The sequence below is a fragment of the Elephantulus edwardii genome, unplaced genomic scaffold, assembly GCF_000299155.1.
Source record: "Elephantulus edwardii isolate Elephantulus edwardi_28Jun2011 unplaced genomic scaffold, EleEdw1.0 scaffold00039, whole genome shotgun sequence".
NCBI lineage: Eukaryota > Metazoa > Chordata > Mammalia > Macroscelidea > Macroscelididae > Elephantulus > Elephantulus edwardii.
In genome coordinates, this window is record NW_006399789.1 from 18,740,024 (window position 1) to 18,762,626 (window position 22,603).

The 22,603-nt window shown below is 37.7% G+C and overlaps 1 protein-coding gene across 1 annotated transcript in view; it reads right to left on the minus strand.

Moving 5' to 3' along the window:
• Positions 1-22,603, minus strand: part of LAMA2 (laminin, alpha 2) — a 746,602-nt gene that overhangs the window by 278,805 nt on the left and 445,194 nt on the right. Inside the window, exon 29 of the mRNA XM_006885032.1 lies at positions 7,182-7,316. Coding sequence (XP_006885094.1) covers positions 7,182-7,316 — 135 coding nt within the window. The remainder of the gene's footprint in view (positions 1-7,181; positions 7,317-22,603) is intronic.

Sequence of the window (22,603 nt, forward strand, 5' to 3'; positions counted from 1 at the left end):
TACTAGATAACACATTAGGGAGCTCTGGTGATCTTGTGATAAGGAGTTGTTCTATTAATCCAAAGGAATATGGTTTGAATCTACCATTTTCTCTTTGGGAAAAAGATGAACAATCAATCTCCCATGTGATTCACCTTCTCTGAAAATTTGTTGGAAGGTGATCCATGAGTCAGTTCTAACTAGAAGGCACCCAACAATAGCTAACACATTAGGTATCTTTTCCAGTTTTATATTATATCTAATAGATCTCGTCCAAATGATGTTTGAAGATTTGAACAAATCAAGGTAAAGCACCAAGCCTTTGCCTCTTCACTGGAGATATATTGGTAGGCATCATTGAGCCCATTCTGATTCATCACTTCCATGAACACTATTGAGCCCTTTACCATCATTACATTGTTGCTGCACTTGACCGCAATGTTGCAGCATCACACCACTACATTGTATTGAAGGTCTTCTCTTTCCCTGATTCTCTATGTTACAAATGTGATGTCCTTATACAGCGGCTTGTCCCTCCTGTTAATACATCCAAAGTAAGTCAAAGGAAATCTTTTCATTCTCACTTTTAAGAAGCATTCAGGCTTACTTTGTCATTTTTTTCAACAAGCTATACGTTCATCTTAACTTATTGATACCTGGGCCATATTTTGTGACTTGATGATGAGGGTATGATGTTTTGTCAAATGCCTATTTAAAGAAAGCAAGGGTTTAATGATAGTTATGACTTTCATTATTTACAACTTAAGTCAATTATTTAATTTCTCTCAGAATTAGCTTACCAACTAAAAAAGAAGATAAGAGGGTGAGTGTGAGTTATAAATTAATTAGCTTGGTGGTATTTTGTTGTTTTGTATTATTAGTACTCTAGGTTATAAGTGAACTTGACTTTAGAAAATAGTTTATTTAACTAGTTGGGCCATATGTTTACTTGCTCTAAAGTTTTGGAGATCAAATTCTATAGTGGATTTGAAATTTGATTCTAATACTTTCTAGCCAGAACTGTCAGTTCTTTATATTTTATTTTTATTAATTTTCCGAGCTGTAATAAGATGCTAGCCATCTCTGTTTTGGCTAGATTGTCAGGTTCATTAAATAAGATAAGGCTTACAAAATACTTTAAACACTGATTGTAGTTTGAAATTAGTATGTTTTCTGTAGATAATGCAAATCACTAGCCATTTGTCACCACTGGCTTGATCAGCAGATCCCTTCGAGATCTCTCACTATATTAAATGTTCTGGGTCATAGCTCTTTTAAGAGGTTCTTGTGTTCTACTCTGTATTTCTTGCCTCACTTTTCTGTGTTAAATCCTCTATGAGATTAGCTGCTTGACACACAATTTCTTGTCATTTTGAAGGGCTGATACTGAAATTTTAATAGTGTTTTAAAATTCACAGATGCATCCCTAGATATGCTCCCCAGCTGTGTCTAGAGATCTGGAAAACAGTTATGTAGCCTCCTTATTGGAAGAGATCCATATTTATTTTCATTCTTCAAAAAGATGATGTAACAGAATGTGAAAAGTATTTAACAGTACCACAAGTGAGTAAAATCTTGCTAGAGATTATTTTAAAATGGCTAGAATAGTGCATTGACGGAGAACAGCCAGAAATTCAAGCTGAATTTAGAAGAGGACATGGCACAAGATATATTATTGTTGATGACATATGCTCTTGGCTAAAAGCAGAGAATACTAGAATGATGTCTATTTGTGTTTTCTTTGCTATGAAAAGACAATTGACTGTATGGATCATAACCAATTATGGCTAACAAGTAGAAGAATGGGAAAATATGAGAACAAGCCATTGTTTGGACAGATGAAGGGAACACAGAAACCTTAATTATTTTTTTTTAAAGGTGTGAATCTAGGTTGTATCCTTTCTCCATACCTCTTTAAATTGTATGTTGAGCAAATCACTTAAGAGTTGGAATTTATGAGGAAAAATGTGACATTAAGATTGGAGGAACATTCATCAGCCACCTGCCTTGTGCAAATGACACAACCTTGAATTATGAAATTGAAAAGCATTTGAAACAGTATGGATTAAAAGAAAACTAACATCTTGCTTCATTTCACAATCAACACCTTCGTTATCTGCAGTCAAAAAATCAAAAGAGATGTTGCATTGGGAAAAATCTAATGTTAAGGACTTCTTCAAGTACTAAGGAGAAACATCAGATTGAAGACTAATGTATAGCTAATTCAACCATGGTCTTTTAAAGCTACTTCCTATGCTTCTGAATTCGGTGCATTAAATAGGGATGACAGAAGAAGAATCGATGCCTTTGAGTTGTGGCATTATAGAATAGTAGTAACTATCCTATAAATTGACAAAAGAAGTTCAACCATGGAGATCCTTTGAGGGAAGAATGATGAAACTTCTTTTCATATACTTTGGGCCTGTTCTTAGGAGGAGATAGTCTTTGGAAAAAGAAATCATGCTTGGAAGGCAGAGTGTCAAAGAAAAAGAAGAATCCTCTCATCAAGATGGATAGACTCAGTAATGTAACAAAGGACTTTAGCATACCAGAGGTGATAAGGATGACACAGGATAGAACAAGGCTCAGATCCACCCTTACAGGATCCCTATGAGTTTGTTTGACTTGAAGGTACCTAATAAGAACATCAACAATGAGAGAGAAATTTGGATAATCTTCTCCTTGAGATTTACAGTCTCAGAAGCCCTCTGTAAGTTCAATCAGTTCAGTCAAAATCAGTTCTAATTTAACAACAAGGAGAGGGATATTAAAAGTCCTGTGACAGAATGAAAGAACCATAAGAATTAGTGAAGTTACAGAAGCAAATCTGTCCAAGGATTGAATCTTGGAAGCACTGCTATCGAGAGATCACATGGAGACTGTCCATTGATCTTTTGAGATTATAAATTTTAAGTAGAGGAAACAGCCCGTCTATCTCCCAAGAAGCAGCTGGTGAATTGGATCACTACTCTTGTGGTTAGCAGTCCAACATACTATGAGCTCCGTCACCTTGAGCTAAATCAATAGAAAAGAGTAATCAGACACATAAAAAAAGTGAGTCCATGTAGTTGTGACAACTTGCATTAGCTCTCTTCTGATTATTTATAATTTCTCAATGAACGGAGACATGAAGTTGATTTTAAGGATGAAAAGCAGTGGAGAGATTTTTGGATTTGAATAATAAGGAAAGGGAAGCTTCTAGACGGTCCTCCAAGGATGAGGAAATGGACTACAGTACAGAATTTTAGAGTAGCAATAATGCTTTAAGTGAAATGAGACATCATGAACAATTGTCTGTTGTTATTAAATTGCATTCAGCTTAGAAGGTGCTGATGTGGCAAAGACTTGTAAGTAAAATTTAATAAATGTTGGGATAAAATGAATACAAGTAAAAGGAAAGCAACAAAAGAGATAATCCTTGGGCAAGTCAGTGATAGTAATGATTAGTCATGAATGTTAAACGAGTTAAGGAAGTAACGTATGAGAAAGATAAGGAAAATGAAAGGAATTAACGTTACTAAGGGGTTTAGAAATGTTGGAAAATAAGTACTATGAGAAAATGAAATACATAATGGGGGGAGGGGAACCAAAAGAAAAGATCCAAAACATAATGTCATTGTGACATTCAGAGATTCTAAAAGACAAAATGACACTGTCTGTAAGGCTTTCCAAAGTTACAAGGCTTTGTGGATGCAGAGTGCCACAATTTTTGTCCTAAAGTGAGTTTTAACTGTTGACCTTTAGATTAGCAACTGACTGTTAATCACTACACTGTCAGGACTCCTCCATGGGAAAAGAGATGGTAGCTATTATAGATTAAATTCTGTCCTTCAAAACATGTACTGCAAATCATAAATCATATTCTCATTTGAGAATTGAGTCTTGTGTAATTTTTATACTAATCAAGTCATATTAACGTAACATGAATTTTAAACATACTTGTTCCTTAGATAGGAGAAATGTAGATTCGGCACAGAGAACAAAACACAAGGGAGGAGAAGAGTCATGATTTGTGGACACCACCAAGGAACCTGGGAAAAGATCTTTTCCCACAGATGTCAGAGGATGAAATTTCTCCTAAAACTTGTGCTGTGAATTTTGATGTGTAGCATTATACTGTAATACTTCCATTCTTTAAAACAGTCCACTGATATTATTTGTGTTGCGTCAGCATTAGAAATTAAATAACACAAAACTCAAATTTACTGCCACCTAGTCAGAACCAATTCATAGCTGACTCACTATCGGTTTTCCAAGTTTATAAACTTCATGGAAGGATTCTGCTAACCTTCCTCCTTTTGAGTTGCTAGTATTAAATTGCCAAGAGAAAGACAGTCTGAATTAGCAGCCCAACTCCCCATGGACTCTGACAAATAATTAAACATTTAAATTGAGGTTACAGATCTGTTATTATTAATAATGTCAAAATCATAGAATAAGGTTAAGAAAGGGAGCATTAAGGTATGGAAGAGCTAATTAAATACATATTAAAATAACTGAGAATTATTTAGTAGAAGTTGTGTTTGATATAATGGCCATGATTCAGAAGGAAAAGAAAATATTCCTGGGAAAAGGTTCATGTCACAAGACTTGGTAAATTTAATCAGTATGCAGAGTAGTGGGCACATAGACAATGGTGCAACAATCTAAGATAGTATTTTAGGGAGGAAAAAAGACATAAAAATGACAATGTAGAGGCAGAGCCTTAGCCAGGAGGCTATAACCATGGGCAAACTCTGAATTTAAACTTCTATCTACCCAAATTGTAATGATATATGTTACTGATTGATAAAGTCTTCCACTTATGGAAGAGGATACTGTATGTTTTATTTTAAGGCGAAGCATGCATAAGGGCTGTATCCTTTTAACATATCTGTTTAATATGAATGCTGAGCAAATAATCACAGAGCTGGAGTACATCAAAAAGAACGTATCATCACGATTGAAGGAAGAGTCATCAATAACTTGTATAATAGAGACAACTCCTGCTTTCTGAAGGTGAAGGACATGAAACACTTACTGAAGAATAGCAAAGTCTATACCTTCAAAAATAGACTCTATGTCAACATCAAGAAAGCAAAAATCCTCACAACTGGGCTAATAGGCCACTTCATGGAGGAAAGACTGAGGTTGTCAATCAATATGTTCATTTTACTAGAGTCCCCAGTCAACACTCATGGTAGCAGAAGTCAAGAAATCAAAAGACTGGAGTAGCGATGAGTCATATTCAGTGGCACTTAACACAGCAATAACATGCAGTAGTTAAGGCACCGGTTGCTCTATGGATAAGCACTCACTGGCTAAACAGAAAGTCAGTTTTTCCACCTCATCAGCTGTTCAGCAGGAGAAAAGACCTGGAGATCATTTTCTTAGGCCTGAATGTCTTCTACCCCGTTCCAATGAGCTATTGAGCCAGTGTTTGTAACCAAAACTATCCCCTGGAATCCTGATTCCCAGTGCCCCAGATCAGTTACAGTAGACATCCAGGATGGGGCTTACACATAAGTATACTTTAGCAATCCTGGGTCAGTCCCAACGTGCAGTGATGCAAACTCTAGAACCATGCATCTCTCTCCAGAGGTGCTGATCTACATGGAATCAAAAGATTTGGCATGAAATTTTGATAAAAGCAATTACGTCTATGCTTTTTCAGTGGAGGTTGTCTCAGGCATAGTGTTCAAAAAAATTGAACTGTCAGAAATTAATACAAGAATAATAAGGGAATGTTTCTTCTTCACTGGACACCCAAGATGAATAGCAGTAAAATAAAATTTTAAATTGAAACAAATATGTATACTATTCTAGTTTTTTTGTTTATTTATTTGTTTTTTTTTTGTTAAAGGACTACACAATGAGTAATGAATATATTTAAAAGACCAGACCATCAAAGACTATCAATTTCTTTCAATAATATTAGTATTGTATTTCCTAGCATCAATAAAACACATTTAATAAAAAACCAAAACAAAACAAAAAACCAACAAAAGATGTGTTACTTTGGGAAAATCTGTTGTCAAGGACTTTTTGAAGTGTGAAAGAGCAAGGGTTTTAGTTTAAAGCTCAAGGAATGTCTGCTCCAGCGATTGATAATGTTTTAATTGTGTGTGTGTGAGTGTGTGTGTGTGTGTGTGTGTGTGTGTGTGTGTGTGTGAGAGAGAGAGAGAGAGAGAGAGAGAGAGAGGTGAATGTTTTAGGTTAGAGTAAAGGAAGGAGGGAGGGAGAAGGGAAAAAGAGGGAGAGACAGCATGCAAGCAAAGAGGAAAAAAAAGTCATTGCCATGCAGTTGAAGGGACTCCTAGTTGACCCTCCAGAGAGTTTTAGAGGCTATAAATCACATGGAAGAATGCTTTCCTATGGTACTTCTGCAGAGCCACTGGGGGATTCAAACTGCCAGAGAGGCGTGACCTTTGGCTCAGCAGTGTAAATCCCTAGTGACTATGCTGCCAGAGTTCTGGAAGACTAAAGAACTGAGGTCTTTGAATCCTAGTATTGGTGGAAAGTATTGATTATCGCATGGATGCCAAAAGGAAAAGAAAAGAAATCTGTCTTGGAAGAAATACAGCCAAAGTGCTTCTTATAGACAAGAGGCTGACTCTTAAGTTTCTGTACTTAGTGTATGCTGCCAGAAAGAGTCAGTCCTTGCAAGGGGAGACATCCTTAGAAAGACAGAAGTCCAGAAAAGGAGAAGGAGACTCTCAAAGAGATAAATTGGCACAGTGACTATAAAACAGGCTTGAGGATTGCGGAGATCGAAGGATGACACAAGAGGAGGCAACGTTTCAATCTCTCATTCACAGGTTGCTGTGAGTCAGAACCAATTCAGGATCACTTACCAACAACAACAAACTTGTGATTTTATCTTTTCTCTTAATATTTTACACTTTTCATTTTTAAATGAAAATCTTGAAATTGTTGATTATGGACAACACACCCTATTTTTAAACACTGTGTCCTCCAATACTTCTCCTATATTGGTGTTGGCATTCTTTCCTTGTTATAAGCAGTTTATTTTCCAGTCATCAGTTTCAAATTGTTAAGATATATAACATGGTGGATGCGTTTCTTCTTGTGGATCCCTGTCCCTCCCCACTTCATCCAAGAAGTTACTATCCCTGCATTGTAGCTGGCCTCTGCAAACAATAGTGGAAGATGTGTAAAGAGCAAAAACACGGGCCTTGGAGAAAATAGACTGAGGTGAATACCTGGCATTTGGAGGTATCAGGATCACACAGACTACTATGTCCATTACACTGGCATGGGACACAGGTGCCCAAGGTTGGCCCAGGTGTGCGACCTCCAGGTTCAGAGGGTGCTCGGTAGAATCCTGGTGAGCATGCCTGTAAAACAAGGAAGATATTTAGAACAGCCCAGGTGGAAATCATACCTCAACAACACGGGAGTGCTTCAGCATATGAAAAGAGTGACTCCTTTCCTCCCATCTGTGTTATGGACAATACCACCTACAAATGCAGGTGACAGTTATAATGTCTAAAATGTGTATTTCTGCCTGGTCCCTGGTGTGCACAGATAGCACCCGTGTAATCACAATTTTGCAAAGGAAAGCTTTTATTTGTATAAAAAATTCTTAACCTGAAAAGCTTTCAATGTTCTTTTTTTTAAAAAAGCCTGTTTTTTCAATAAAATTGTCATATGAACTAAAGAGATTTGCAGTGCCTTTGACATGTTAAAATCTGCTTCTCTGTATTTGATAGATAACCAGCAAATGCCCAGTGAAACATAGCCAAACATTAAGTAAATAAAAAAAATTGTCATTCTTGCATTATATATGTATTGATATAATTTAAAGACTGTGGAAGGAAGAAATTCAAAATAATAAAAGCTCTGTATATCTTCAAGACTATTAGGCCACAAATAAGATATACTTTCCTCTGTTTATTTTTTTTTCTTTCACATATGCAATGAGAATTAGAGAGCTATCCCAAAACTTCTAGCAAAGCTGACATCTGCAAAATCAAGAATTCCATCTTCATTCTGGTTTATTATGTAAATACACTGACAATATTAAGTTGGCTTTCTGAGAGCCCACAGCACTGAAGAAAGGCTGAAGAGAGACTTGTGTTTCAGACTCAGATTTCTTCATATACAAACTTGTCATATTGTCAGATACACCCTGAGGAGTAAGAGGCACCAGCTTCAATCAAATCTGCCTCCTCATGACCTTACACGTGTCACGAGAAAATGTAACTATGCTCCGGAAGATTTTTCCAACATTTACTATTCCAGAACTAGATTAGTTGGCCTATATTTCCATCCAGACCCAAAATTACTGCCAATGACCCTCCATCAGGTTCCTGAGGCTTCATATTTTTACAAAAGGAAACTGCTCATCTCTCTCTCATGGAACATCTAGTAGACCCAAACCATTAACCTTCTGATTAGCTGCCAAACATATGACAATATTCTATGAGGACATCTTAGGGGGTATATATGTGTGCTTAAACTTTCAACCCTTCTGTGAACATTGACAATGTTAACATTTGGATCCACCCATGACTCTAAGTATGAGGCTAAAAAATGTTTCTGTCATATTACAATTCATATTGTTGTCATATGCAATCGAGTTGCCTGAAACTCATAACCACCCTATAGCTCTGAAACCTGCCCTATCCTGAACCAATTTCATCATCTCTGACAGACCTAATCCCATTGCTGTCATCAGTGGGTCAATCCATTTCATCCAAGTTCTTCTTCTTCTCTTGTGCTGTCCCTCCACCCTTTCAAGTATGACGTCCCTCTCCAAGGACTCATCCCTCTTGGCCACATAGCAAAAGTATGTGAGATGGAGCCTCAAAATCCTTGACTCCAGGGATCAGCCTAGTTTCACCCTCTCCAGGGTAGATATGTTTGTTCTCCTGGCAGTCCATAGTATGTTCAATATTCTTCTCCAGCACCACAGCTCAAAAGCATCAATCTTTTTTTCCTTCATACTTAGAAAACTCTGGCAGGCATCTGCGGGCTGGGACTGCGAGTTAAAATAGTCTAGCATGTGGGAAGAAGGCGGTTCTGACCCTGGCTTACCTTACCTCTTTACTGCAAGCAAGATAGTTTTGGGGCCCAAGGGCCTGTGGTCCTCAGGCCAAGAAAATAAAACTAACACACCTGATCTAGAAAACACATTGCTCTCTCCTGGGAAACTACCCTCTTGCATAAACACTTTGCTGCTTATGGGAGAGAAGAGGTAGTAAGATACAAGAAGTCAGTCCTGGAGTAGAAGTTCAAGGCAAAAGACTTTTCCTCAGAACCCTCTGAGATAGGAAGCCTTTTCTGATACTTGAACCTGATATTTGTACTTAGAGATTCTTAAACTTAAGAGATAATGGCCAGATAAGAAACTGGCAGCAGCATGAGGTGTTCAGAATCACAGAAGCCCCAACACTTGAAACTTAGGCCATAATATCAAGGGCTGAATAAGGAAAGAGAGGTGTTGAATGGTGTAGGTGGAAGTGGAATGGGATGATGGTTGAGTAGGGAGAGGAGTAGATCAAAACCTACGTGTCAAGGGTGAATAGCAGCACTGAATCTATTGGTCATTTTTCTAACTGGGGTAGATGTCTTTCATCTGCTCCTTTCTGTAAAATGTTTGTCTGTCAGACACTATTCTTAAAATATAAAAGACAGACAAGGAAGAATTGTTGGCCATCCACTTCTGAAATAACAGACCTTTGAAAACCCTATGTACAATACAGCCCAATTAGACTAGCAACATGGCAACTGAGGCTGAGATCTCAAATATGAACACACAAAGAGGAAGGAACAGTTGTAAGCAGACATTAGTGATTGGAACACAGGATGTGAAAAGCATGAATATAGGAAAATTAGACATTTTTAAGAAAGAAATGGAACACATTATTGCATATAATATTGCATACTGACAATACTAGGTATTGGTGAAGTGAGATGGCTTGGTATGGAAAATTTTGAATCAGATTAGCATATGATCTATTATGCCAGGGATAAAAAGGTGAGAAAAAATGGGGTTGCTTTCATAATAAAAATGTCATTTGAGATCCATCTTGAAATATAATGTGGCGAGTGACAGAATAATATCCATATGATACAAGGAAGTCCAGTGAATACCACTATCATTCAAATATATGCACCAACAACTAGAGCCAAAGAGGAGGAAATAGAAGATTTCTATGAACATTTGAGTCAGAAATGAATTGAACATACAGTCAAGATGCATTGATAATAACGGGCAACTAAAAGTGTGGAATAGGGAATAACTATTGGTAGTTGGAAAACACAAACTTCGTGACAGAAATGAGGCTGAAGATAGAATGATAGAATTCTGCACATTCAATAATGTATTCATCGCAAATGCTTTTTATAAGAAATATAAATATGTTCCAGGATATACAGATGGATACACATAAGAATAAAATTGATTATATCTGTGGAAAGAATTGCTAGAGAAGCAATATTAGCTGTGAAAACTAGGCGAGGTGCTGATTGTGGAAGAGACCACCAACTATTCATATACAAGTTCAAGCTGAAATTGAAGAAAATTAAATCAAATCCAAAGGAACCAAAATTTGACCTTAAGTCTATCCCACTCAAATTTCAAAACCATCTCAGGAAAGGGTTTGAGGCCTTGAACACCAATGAGAGAAGACCAAATGAGCTGTAGAAAGATATCAAGAATATCCATGAAAAAAATGCAAAAAGTCTTTTAGAGGCAGTAGAGGAAGAAAAGACCAAGGTAGATGTCAGATGAGACTATCAATGTTGTATGAGAGCACCATAAAGTCAAAGCTAAATGAAGAAATCAAGAATTAAAAACCTGAACAGAAGACTTCAAAGGGCAGCTTGGAAAGATAAACAAAATATTATAATGAAATGTGCAAAGAGCTGGAGTTAAAAAATCAAAGGGCCAAACTTGTTCAGCATTTATTAAGCTTAAGGAATTGAAAACTAAATTTAAGCCATGAGTGGCAATACTTAAGGATGCTTAGGAAAGAATATTAAATGACACAGGAAACATTAAAAAAGATGGAAAAGCACACAACGTCATTGTACCACAAGGAATTGGTGGATACAGAAGAATTCCATGAAACAGTATATGAACAAGAAAGAATCTAGTGAGGAAGGAAGAAGTTCAAGCTACTCTGAAAGAATTTGCAACAAACAGGGCTCCAGAAATTGATGGCATACCAATTGACATATTTCAACAAACAGATGCTGCCCTGGATGTGCTCACCAAATTGTGTCAAGAAATATTGAGGACAAGTACCTGGCCAACTGACAGGAAAAGATTGATATTCATTCCCATTCCAAAGAAAAGTGATCCAACAGAGTATGGAAATTATCAAACAATATCATCAATATCACATGCAAGCAAGATTCTGCTGAAAATTATCCAAAAGTGATTGAAGCAGCACATCAGCAGAGAACTTCCAGATATGCAGTCTGGATTTAGAAGAGGCCATGGTGCTAGGGATATTGTAGCTAATCTTAGATGGATCTTGGCTGAAAGCAGAGAATACCAGAGGAATGTTTATTTGTGTTTCATTGACTATGCAAAGGCCTGTGACTGTGTGGATCACAATAAACTGTGGCTGACTCTGAGAAGAATGGGAATCCCAGACACTTGATTGTGCTTTCACGAACCAATACTTGGACCATAAGGTAGTCGTCAAAACAGAGCAAGGAGACACTGCATGGTTCAAAATTGGATAGGGTGTACACCAGAGATGTGTTCTATCTCCATACCTTTACAATCTATACTCTGAACAGATCATCCAAGAGGCTGGGCTGTTTGAGGAGGAATGAATGTAGCATCAGAATTTGAGGAAGATTCATAAACAACCTGCATTATATCAATGACACAACCCTGTTTGCTGAAACTGAGGTGGACGTGAAGCAGTTGCTTCAGAATATTAAGGACTACAGACTTCAATATGGATTAAGGCTCAACGTCAAGATTCTCATTACTGGGCCAATTGGCAACATCATTTTGGATGGTGAAGAGATTGAGATTGTTAATAGTTTTAGTTTGCTTGGCTCCATAATCAACACTCTGGGTACTAGCAGCCAAGAAAACAAGAGACAAATTGCACTGGGAAATTCAGCTGCCAGGGACCTCTCCAGAGTACTGAAGAACAACAAAGTGTTCTAATCTTGCCCAATCCACACCGTAGCCTCTGCAATGCTTGTTACACTTCAGAGAGCTGGACAATGACTAGGGATGATAGAAAGAGAATTGATGCCTTTAAGCTGTGGTGTTGGAAAAGAGTGTTGAATATACTATGGACTGCTAAAAGAACAAACAGGTTCATCCTGAAAAAAATGAAACCAGGCTGATTCTTGGAGGCAAGGATTCTGAAGCTTCGTCTGACATACTTTGGACCTGTGGCAAGGTCAAAGTTCGGTTTCTTTGGATTTGATTTAATTTTCTCCAGTCCTTGGAGAGGGATGTCATGCTTGGGAGGGTGAAAGAACGCGCAGGAGAGGAAGAACCTTGGTGAGATGGATTGATTCAGTCACTGGGTAATGGGGATAGAAGTGTCAGAGACAATAATGTTGGCATAGGATAAAGCAAAGAGTTCAGACTCTTATACATAGGGTTATTATGAGTCACAAGCAACTTGATGGCACATAACAACAACATAAGGGATCTTCATGACTTCTGTCACGCTCAAGCTCACTGTGGTAGTCACTGCTAGGGATCATGAGGATGATGCAGGGAATGGCAAGGTTCAGATTTGCTATTCATAGGGTAGCTATGGGTCATCGTTGACTTGAGGAGACCTAACAACAACAAAAACTGAAGAAATAATTTCAGGTGCTGTTATTTATGTTCCATGGAATCACTTGCAACTCACAGTGACTCTAGGTACAACAGCTCTGAACCTTGCTCTCTATTGTGCCAATTTCATAGGCTCTCACAGTCTACTTCCATTACTCCAGTCACTGAGTCAATACATCTCATCTTGTAACTTCCTCTTGCATTGTCACCCCCCACTGCCAAGCATGATGTTCCTTTTCAAGAACTGGTCCCTCCTGGTAACATGCCCAAAGTATGTGAGATAGAGCTTCAAAATCCTTGTCTTCAAGGAGTAGCCTGGTTTCATCCTCTCTAGAACAGACCTTTGTTCTCTTAGCAGTATGCTCAATATCTTCTCCAGAACCACAACTTACGGCATCAATTCTTTTATCATCCTTAGTTGTTATCCAAATCTCTGATGCATAGCAAACAGTTGCAAAGACCTTGGCTTGGATCAGGTGCACCTTAGTCTCTAGACTGACATAGTTGCTTTTTTTGTACTCTGGAAAGGTCCTTGACAGAAGATTTCCTCAACACAATTTGTCTTTTGAATTCCTGGCTGCTGGAATCAATAATGTTGATTGTGAAACCAAGCAATATTGAACTGTTAACAATCTTAATATCTTCTCCATCTGTCCTGGTGGTACCAATTGGCCCAGTGGTAAGAATTTTTGTTTACTTAATGTTGATTTTTGAATCCATATTGAAGACTCACTTATTGGCCTTCTACAACAAACACCTCAGGTCCTCCTCAGTTTCAGCAAGCAAGGTTATGTCATTGAGTCTTCCTCCAATTCTGATGACACATTACTCCTCATAAAGTCCAGCTTTCCAGATAATCCTTTCCACATATAAATTGAAAAGGTATAGAGATAGGATGAATATGGAGTACACTTTTCCTGATTTTGAACCATGTAGAATTTCCTCGCTCTGTTCTGAAGACTGCTTCCTGGTCCAAGTATAGGTTTCATATGAGCACAATCAAGTATCCTGGGATTCTCATTCTTCTCAATTTGTTGTGATCCACACAGTCAAATGCCTTTTGTATAGTCAATGAAACACACTCACTCTGCTGATACTCTCTGCTTTCCTCTAGTACTCTCAGCTAAGATTCATCTTCTACTGGCTCTAAAGTACAAAAGCTTCTTTAAACCCAGCCTGCACATCTGGTAGGTTTCTGTTGATGTACTCTTCCAGTAGTTTTTGGATTAACTTTGTGTATTTCATAATGTGCCTTATTCCAATAGTTTAATACATTGATGATGGGATTTCACCAAATTTCCTTCACGTGGATTTTCTCCTTGGGCACCTATGACATTTTTGTTATGTTACTGGTACACATCCTTAGTGTGTATCTGTGTGTGTGCATGTACATGTACAAGATGGTCATGCTAATGGATATGTGTCAGGAAGAGTCACAGAAATTGAGAGAACTTCTAGCACAACTTTATTTCTCAGTCCAAAGTTTTCAAGTGTTAGAAGAATAAAGAAGAGAAAGAAAGTATTATACATTTTATTGGAGTATCACATAGAATTCAATGTTATTCACATACATTTAAAAGTGGGAACCACAAGTAAAGCTGACTATAACATATGGCCAGTAAGTTCTATAACTTCAGTTTTCCTTCAAAGACAGCACAGTACAGAGCAAAGGGCGGGCCTCATGGGAGTTCCGTGCTCAGAGCTCCAGGTGGAGCTCTCTGCAGAGAACCCACTTGTCCACCCAGTGGTCTCGACCTATGCTACACACCTGGGGACTTTCTAACACACTGATGTTTATTTAGGTTTGCTCTTAAGAGATCAATTATTTGAGAGTAAGGCCAGAATTTGCTTGAAAATGTCTGGAAGTTTCTGATAATAAGTTAGTGCATGCTTACACTACTAAGCTGAGCATAGGAATAGTGTTCTCATTCTCTGCCATGAATGTATTTTAAAAAGGCATAAAAACATACTAAGTGGTGATTAAATATGGAAGCTTTCATTTTTGTATGTTAGTTTAGGCAAGGGAATCTGCAAAAGAAATGCAATCTCTTTGAGACTCAGTGTCTTCTTCCTAACCAAGAGCAGAGTCTATTTTGGGTGATTTCTCAAGCTCTTACTAGTTCTAACATTCTAGAATATTTAAGTATCTTATCCTTAAGATGATGATGAATATTTGAACTACTGAGTTACCAAAGAAAAGGAATTCACTCCATATTGGCAGCACCATGGTAGATGGAGAAGAGATTGAGGTTGTTAACAATTTTAGCATGCTCAGCTCCACAATCAACACTCTTGGCACTTGCAGTCAAGAAAATAAAAGACGGATTGCTCTGGGGAAAGCTGCTATTAGGGACCTCTTAAAAAGTGCTGAGGAACAATGATGTCAGTCTGGAGACTAAGGTATGCCTGATTCAGGCCATATTCTTCACAATTACTCGTAATCTATCAGACACTTGACAATGGCCAGATATAACAGAAGAAGAATTGATGCTTTTGAGTTGTAGTGCTGGAGAAAGTATTTAACATATAATAGACTGCTGAGAAAACAAACAGTCTTATCCCTGAGAGGGTAAAACCAGGCTGTTCCTTGGAGACAAGGATTTTGAAGCTCTGTTTCATATATATTGGGCATGTGGCTAGGAGTTAAGTCCCAGGAGAAGGACATCATTCTTGAAAGGGTGAGGGACAGTGCAGGAAAGGAAGACCCTAGATGAGACGGATTGACACAGTAACTGGGTAATGAAGGTAGATGTTTCAGAGACAGTAAGACTAGGTCAGGAGAAAGCAGAATTCAGTACATAGGTTTGCTATGAGTTACAGGAAATCAAAGGCACTTAACGACAACATTATTATTAGGAGTGGGTTCTACTTACTTATTCCTCTTTCATGGGCTCTTTTGTGTTTATTTATTCATCTCCTTTCCTTTTTATTCCTGGTGCAATATTTATAAAGATCAGATAATTTTTCCCTTAGGAACTGGAGTTAAAGTCAGGGGAATGATTACATTGAATTGGAAACAAAAAAGGAAAGATAATAGTTAACTTATTTATGTCCCATCTAAAATCATTTTTGGAGCAAAATGAACAACTAAAGAAAAGCAAATACATACTCAACACTTTTCTGAACTCATTTTACCTCTTTTTCTCCTAACTCAAACTTGTTAAAAGTTTCCCTGGTGCTAAAATCTTCCAAGGCTCAATTTCCCTCTGCTTTCTTTCTATCTTTAATTTCATTTCACAATATGCTCTGGCAACAAAACATTGAATTTTCACAAAAATTCAGGAAAGAAGTAGGAAACAAAAATTGTACCAATGTGTGGATTTTTGTTAAAGTTTCATTTCTGACCTCAGAGTTAAATAAACACTGAAACCATTTCTACCTAAGTGAATAAAGAGACATTCCTTTGTATCTTACATGGGTTTTGCAATAAGGAAAATATGAATTTAATTCCTGCCTCACCACCAACCATATGATTTGGTACATGTTTTGAAAACAATGGATCTCAGTTTCCTCACAAAAGCCCCAAGAATGCTACATAACAATATACAATGAAAATTTAATATAAGATGAGCATCATGATATCCATAATTTGGTCAGTGATGAGGTATAAATCAGGGAAAGTGCTTGGATTTGTGTAAGAAACAATGCTATAATGCTGAGTCCAAATCACAGCCACCCTTCACTGGAATTCTGACACTGTATATCTTCAAGGCCACAGACTGCTAATTCTGCTTCCTCAGAGCAACTGGTAGGTTCAAACTGTCAATGTTTTGGTTAGCAACAAGCACATAATGCACTCTATCAACAGAACTATTTGAGACCCAGTAAACACCTAATTAACAATCTCAAAAATCTCTAACGTTAAATTGTAACCAACTCATAGCTAACCCTCCTGTAGGGTTTTTGGAGATTTAAATTGCACTGATGTAGATTCTCCATCTTTCAATCTTAGAACCACTGGTAGAATTGAATTACAAGACAGATGTCACATTTGGGTTAGCTGTACAGTTTCCTATGGACTTACACCATTAAAGCTCTTTCTGTACACTAAAAAATAAGACTATATAAGAATTAAATTAAATAGTGCATGCTTTTTTGTTAGGTACCGTTGAGTTGTGTATGACTCATAGCAACCCGAAGAACAACAGATCTGAATCCTGCCCTGTCCTTACCGTCTTTGATACCCTTACTCCTATTGCTTCAGTAACCATGTAAATCTATCTTGATGGGGGTCTTCCTCTCTTTTCCTTCCAAACATGGTATCTTTTTCTGAGGAAAAACCTCTCCTAGCAACATGTTGAAAGTATGAGAGACAAAGCTTTGCTATCCTTGTCTTCAAGGAGAAGTATGGATGTACCTTTCCTAAAATATATCTGTTCATTCTTTTGGAAACCCATGAGACATTCAGTACCCTTCTCCAAAACCATATCTCAAAAGAATTTATTCCATTTCTGTCATTCTTATTTATTGTTCAGCTCTTGGATTTATAGCAAGCAATTGAAAATACCATGGCCTGAATCAGGTGCACCCTAATCTTCAAGTTAACATCACTGCTCTTCAGTGTTTTTGAGAGACTCCTGACAGCAGATTTACCCAAAGTAATACATCTTCTTGTTTCCTGACTGCTGGACCAAGGGAGTTGATTGTGGATTTAAGCAAGACAAAATCATTAACAGTTTCTATCCTTTCTCCATCTATGATGATGTCTTTCCCTAGCCCAGTGCTGAGTACCTTACTCTTCTTGATGTTAAGATGAAATCCATATTTATGGCTGTAGTAGTTGATCTTCTTAAACAAGTGCTTCAGGTCCTCTTTGCTTTCAGAACACAAGGTTCTGTCAGCTGCATAATACAGGTTGTTGATGAGTTTTCCTCTAATTCCAACATCACACTTTTCTTCACAGAATCCAGTTTCATGCATTACAGATTGAGTAGGTATGAAGAAATGATATATGCCTGACACACCCTTCCCAATTTTAATCAATAAATCGATTGCTATTGTTCGATGCCGTGGAGACCCAGAGACCTTCTGCACAAAATAATGAAAACCTGCCTGTCCTATATCATTCTCAATATCCATGCTATGCTTACATCTACTATTCTATTTCCTGTGCCAGTGTATCTTCTTGAGTATCTTCCTCCTTTTTTCACTCAATATCTACTTTAAAAAGTGTGACGTCTTTCTACAGGGAATGACCCCTCCTGATAACATGCACAGAGAGAACACTCCAGCTGCACTTCTTCCAAGGCACATTGGGATATTTTTCATTTGGCTAATCATGTTGTTGTTGCTGTTATGTGCCATTGAGTCATTTGCGACTCATAGCGACCCTATGTATAAGAGTCCTAAATGCTGTTCTATCCTGTGCCAACCTCACCATCTCAAACAAACTCATTCCCACCACTCCAATCACAAAATCGATCTATCTCATTGAGGGTCTTCCTCTCCTGCACCGCCCCTCCACTCTCCCAAACATGATGTCCCTCTCCAAGGACCAGTCCCTCCTTGAAAATCATGCCCAAAGCATGTCAGATGAAGCTTCAGAATCCTTGACTCCAAGGACCATTCAGGCTTCACCCTCTCCAGGACAAACCTGTTTGTTCTCCTGGCAGTCCATGGTATTATTCAACACTCTTATCCAGCACCATAGCTCAAAGGCATCAATTCTCTTTCTATCATCCCAAGTCACTGTCCAGTTCTCTGATGCATAGCACATAATCACTAAGACTATAGCCCGGATCAGGTGCACCTTAGTCTCCAGCCTGATGTTGTTGCTCTTCAGTACTCTCGAGAGGTCCCTCACAGCTGACTTTCCCAATTCAATTCATCTCTTGATTTCCTGGCTTCTGTTACCAAGAGTGTTGACTGTGGAGCCAAGTAAACTAAAACTGCTAACTATCTCAATCTCTTCAGCATTCATACTGAATATTTAATATTCTTTTCCATCACCATGATTCAAAGACATCAACTATTCTGGGGCTTCCTTATATATTGCTTGACTTTCACGCACAAATGTTGTTGTTGTTGTTGTGTACTGATGAGTGAGAACTGACCCATAGCTGACCCACCAGTGGATTTTCAGAGTCAGTTAAACGCACAGAAGGAGATTGCCCACCCTTCTCCTGCAGAGGATTTTAACTGAGTGCCTTGGTATTGCAGTGCAGTTTCTTACCAGTAGGCCACCAAAGCTGTCTTCTATCAGGCAAATGAAAGTACCATGACTTGTGTCAGGGCCATCTTATTTGGCCAAAAAATGTCTTTTTATTTTTGTATTTTAAACGTCTTTGGCAGAAAATTTGCCCACTACAATATGTCTTTTGATTTCATGATTTCTACTTCCATGAAAACCTTAGAGGTAGGCAGTTGTGCTGCTAACCCAAAGGCATACAGTTTGAATACACCAGTTGCTCCATGATAGAGATAGGCAATCTCGTCTCATGCAATTTATTGCTTCTGAAAACTTACTGGAGGATTAGCTATAGACTAGTTCTGACTCAGTGATATTTAACAACTTCCATGGGTGTTGATATAGATCCAAATGAAGATTTAAATAATTGAAAATTTAAATTTTTTCCCTTGTATACTGATGCTTTGTTTTGGTTCAACTATGAGGACTTTTGCCTTCTTTATGTTATATAATGAAGACTGTAGTCTGTGATCTTCATCAGTAAGTGCTTTTTTGTCTTTGTTTTCTGCAAACAAGATTGTATTAGCTATATATTGCAGTTGCTGCTGTGTTTTCATGTACTCCTTGTCACATTTCAATCTATATGATACAGCTCCTGGATTATTTCTCAGTTTGAAGACTAGATAGATATGATGAAAAGGGTAAAGCCTGCAAATCTATGTTTATTGCAGCTTTGTCTACAGAGCAAAAAGTTGGAAACAACCCAAGTGCCCATCAACAAATGAATGGATAGAACAGCACTGATATAGTCACACAATGGAATACTATGCAGCACTGAAAAAAGAATTAATGAAATATTATACAAACTGGGTGACACTGGAGGACATTATGCTGCGTGAAATATCTCAACCACACAAGGACAAATATTGCATAGTGTCACTGCTGTAAAATGGGACTGACACTGGGGTTAGGGAGAAAGAGGAGATAAAGAATGTATATTGCATTGAAACAGGTGAGGAAGGTATTCTTTTCATGACAGGAGTCCAGAATGAAGGCAGCATAGTGGAGTGGACTTAGGGGGAGGGATTGTACTACAATCAAATAATTTTTCTTTTACTTTTCAAAGAGTGAATTGCTGGGGAGGTTAGGCAGGGAGAAAAGTGCAACAATTAATGAATTGAAATTCAAAGTCTCTGTAAACTTTCATTAAAATTAATTAAAAAAACCCAAAAAGGGTAAATCCATGATTAATACCTTTCCTGATTTTAATCCATGAAGCATCTCCTTGTTCTCTTTGAACATCTACTCCTAGTAGAGCTTCTACATAAACAAACTTAACTATTCTGGAATTCCTAGTTTTCACAGTGATAGCTATAATTTACTGTGATAACAATGGTATAATAATTTACCTGTAACTTATTATCTTGTACTCTGATAATTTCAGTGTTGTTGTGATACTGGAAACTATGTCACTGATACTGAAAAATATCAGAAAGGCCATCCATGATTACAACAAAAATCCAGACTAAGATAGCCTCGGAAGGCACAAGGACTGGCCATGCACTTTGTAAATATGAGTCATTGAAAAGTTTATAAATATCAGCTAACTATTATCTGCTAAGTACCAAGAGCCGAAGCCTGCAGTTGGAAATGCCCTAACACTTTAGTGATTAAGAGCTGCCTCTTCCAAGTCTACTCTTAATGACGTGGACGGAGTAAAGCGTTCAATCAATGAAGCACTTTCACTTGTTGATACGTTATTGTTAGTATGACTCATAATAAATAGAAACAACTGCAAATAATTATCAATAATAGAAAAATACAACACATGTAGCATAAATGAGAGGCAGAGAGATGGACATCTACATGCATTTGTAAGCTAAATGGGAATGAGAAATTGAAGAATGTAACTGGTTTAACTTTCAGAATAAACACTTCAAGATCTCTTGTGGTATGATCTGCATAATGTTGTGTTGCAAACTAAAAGGAGGCACATCTCTGGAGGCTGGAGGACATGAGCTACCTTACAGGAGAAAGATGGGCAACCTCCTCCCAGGCAGTTTACTCCCTCTGAAAGACTACCGATAGATCAGCTGTAAGTTGGTTCTGACTCAATGGTGAATAACAACTATAACAACATTGCAAAGATAAAGAGCTCTGGTTGCATAGAGGGTAAGGTACTGTACAACCATCCCAAAGGTAGGCAGTTCACTAGCAGCTTCTCAGGAAAAACAAAAAGATTTGTCATTGTTTTTAGGTGCCGTCAGGTTGAGTAAGACTCAGAGCCATCCTATGAACAAAGGATCTGAACCTTGTTCTATCCTGTGCCATCCTCACACTTCCTAACACACAAGAGCCCAATGCAGCAGTCACCGTGTTAATGCACCTGGTTGAGAGTCTTCCTCTTCTTCGTTGACCCTCCACCCTTCCCAACATCATGTCCTTTCCCAAGTAATAGACCCTCCTAGCAATATGTTCAAAGTATGTGAGGCAGAAAAAAGATAGGCAAGAGAAAAATGGGAAATGTCCTTTCATACAATTTACAGCCCCTGAAACCTTTGCTGGAAGGTCAGTTAAAAGTTGGTTCAGACTTAACAGCTATAAGTCTGACTACTGTTTCTTTGTAATTATAGAGGAAGGTGGTCTGATAGTGTAGTACATTAAGCATTGCAAAGCAAATCCAAAAGTCCACAGTTTAAACCCATTAATTTCCTCTCAGAATAAAAGATGTAACTCTCCTCCTATAAAGATTAACAGCTTGGAAACCTGAGGATGTCTATAAGCTGGAATCAACTCAACAGCAGTGGATGGATTATGGTAGAAAGCCACCTATACAATACTTAAATAAGAACTAAATCTGTACACAGTCTAAACTGAAATAGTGGTGAAGAATAGTTTAAGTGTAGTAAATGAAATGGCTCCCACACTAGCAAATCTGTGAGGAAAATGTGTTCTTTATTTGACTTCTAAACGTAATTTGGTTTCTTCCTCAAACCATTAATTGCATAATCAAGCATTTCTAAAACTAATGTTTACCATCCTTACAACCAGCTATATTTTTAACAGCAACTAATACTTAATTTTGCTTATTTGTAATCACATTTAGAGTAAAAGGAGGAAGTGAGTAGCCTATAAGTACAGATACCTCTAGACTATCATACATTTGGTGAAAATAAAGCAATTGCATTGTGTATTCATGACCCAAAGCATATGCTACTGGAATGGGATTTATTATTTTAGAAATGTCCTTAGGTTTTGCTTTCAGGATTAGATTTTATGCCTGGAAAATGATGCTTTAGAATCAAGATGAATTATAAATTAGATGTACAATGGATTAGAGGTAATGAGTTGCAAGGAACACCTCAGGTCCCTTATTACAAGAGACATGGCTTTATCTCAATAATCTCTCCACTAAGATATTACTGTAATTACTGTTTGTAAAAAGGAGCTTAAGTGAAATTCACAGCACAGGGGTGAGACCACCAACGTAGATGATAGTTTGCATGCATTGCTAGTTTTTCTTCACTCACTTGAATTTTGCTAGTGTATGTTTTTATATAAAGATGGAGATTATAAATTATTACTATCAATGGAAATGCATGTTCTCGATTATGTTGTTGTTGTTGTTATGTGCCGTCAAGTCGCCTGCGACTCATAGCGACCCTATGTACAACAGCCCTAAACTCCGCTCTGTCCTGTGCCAATCACACTGTCTCTGACACACCCAT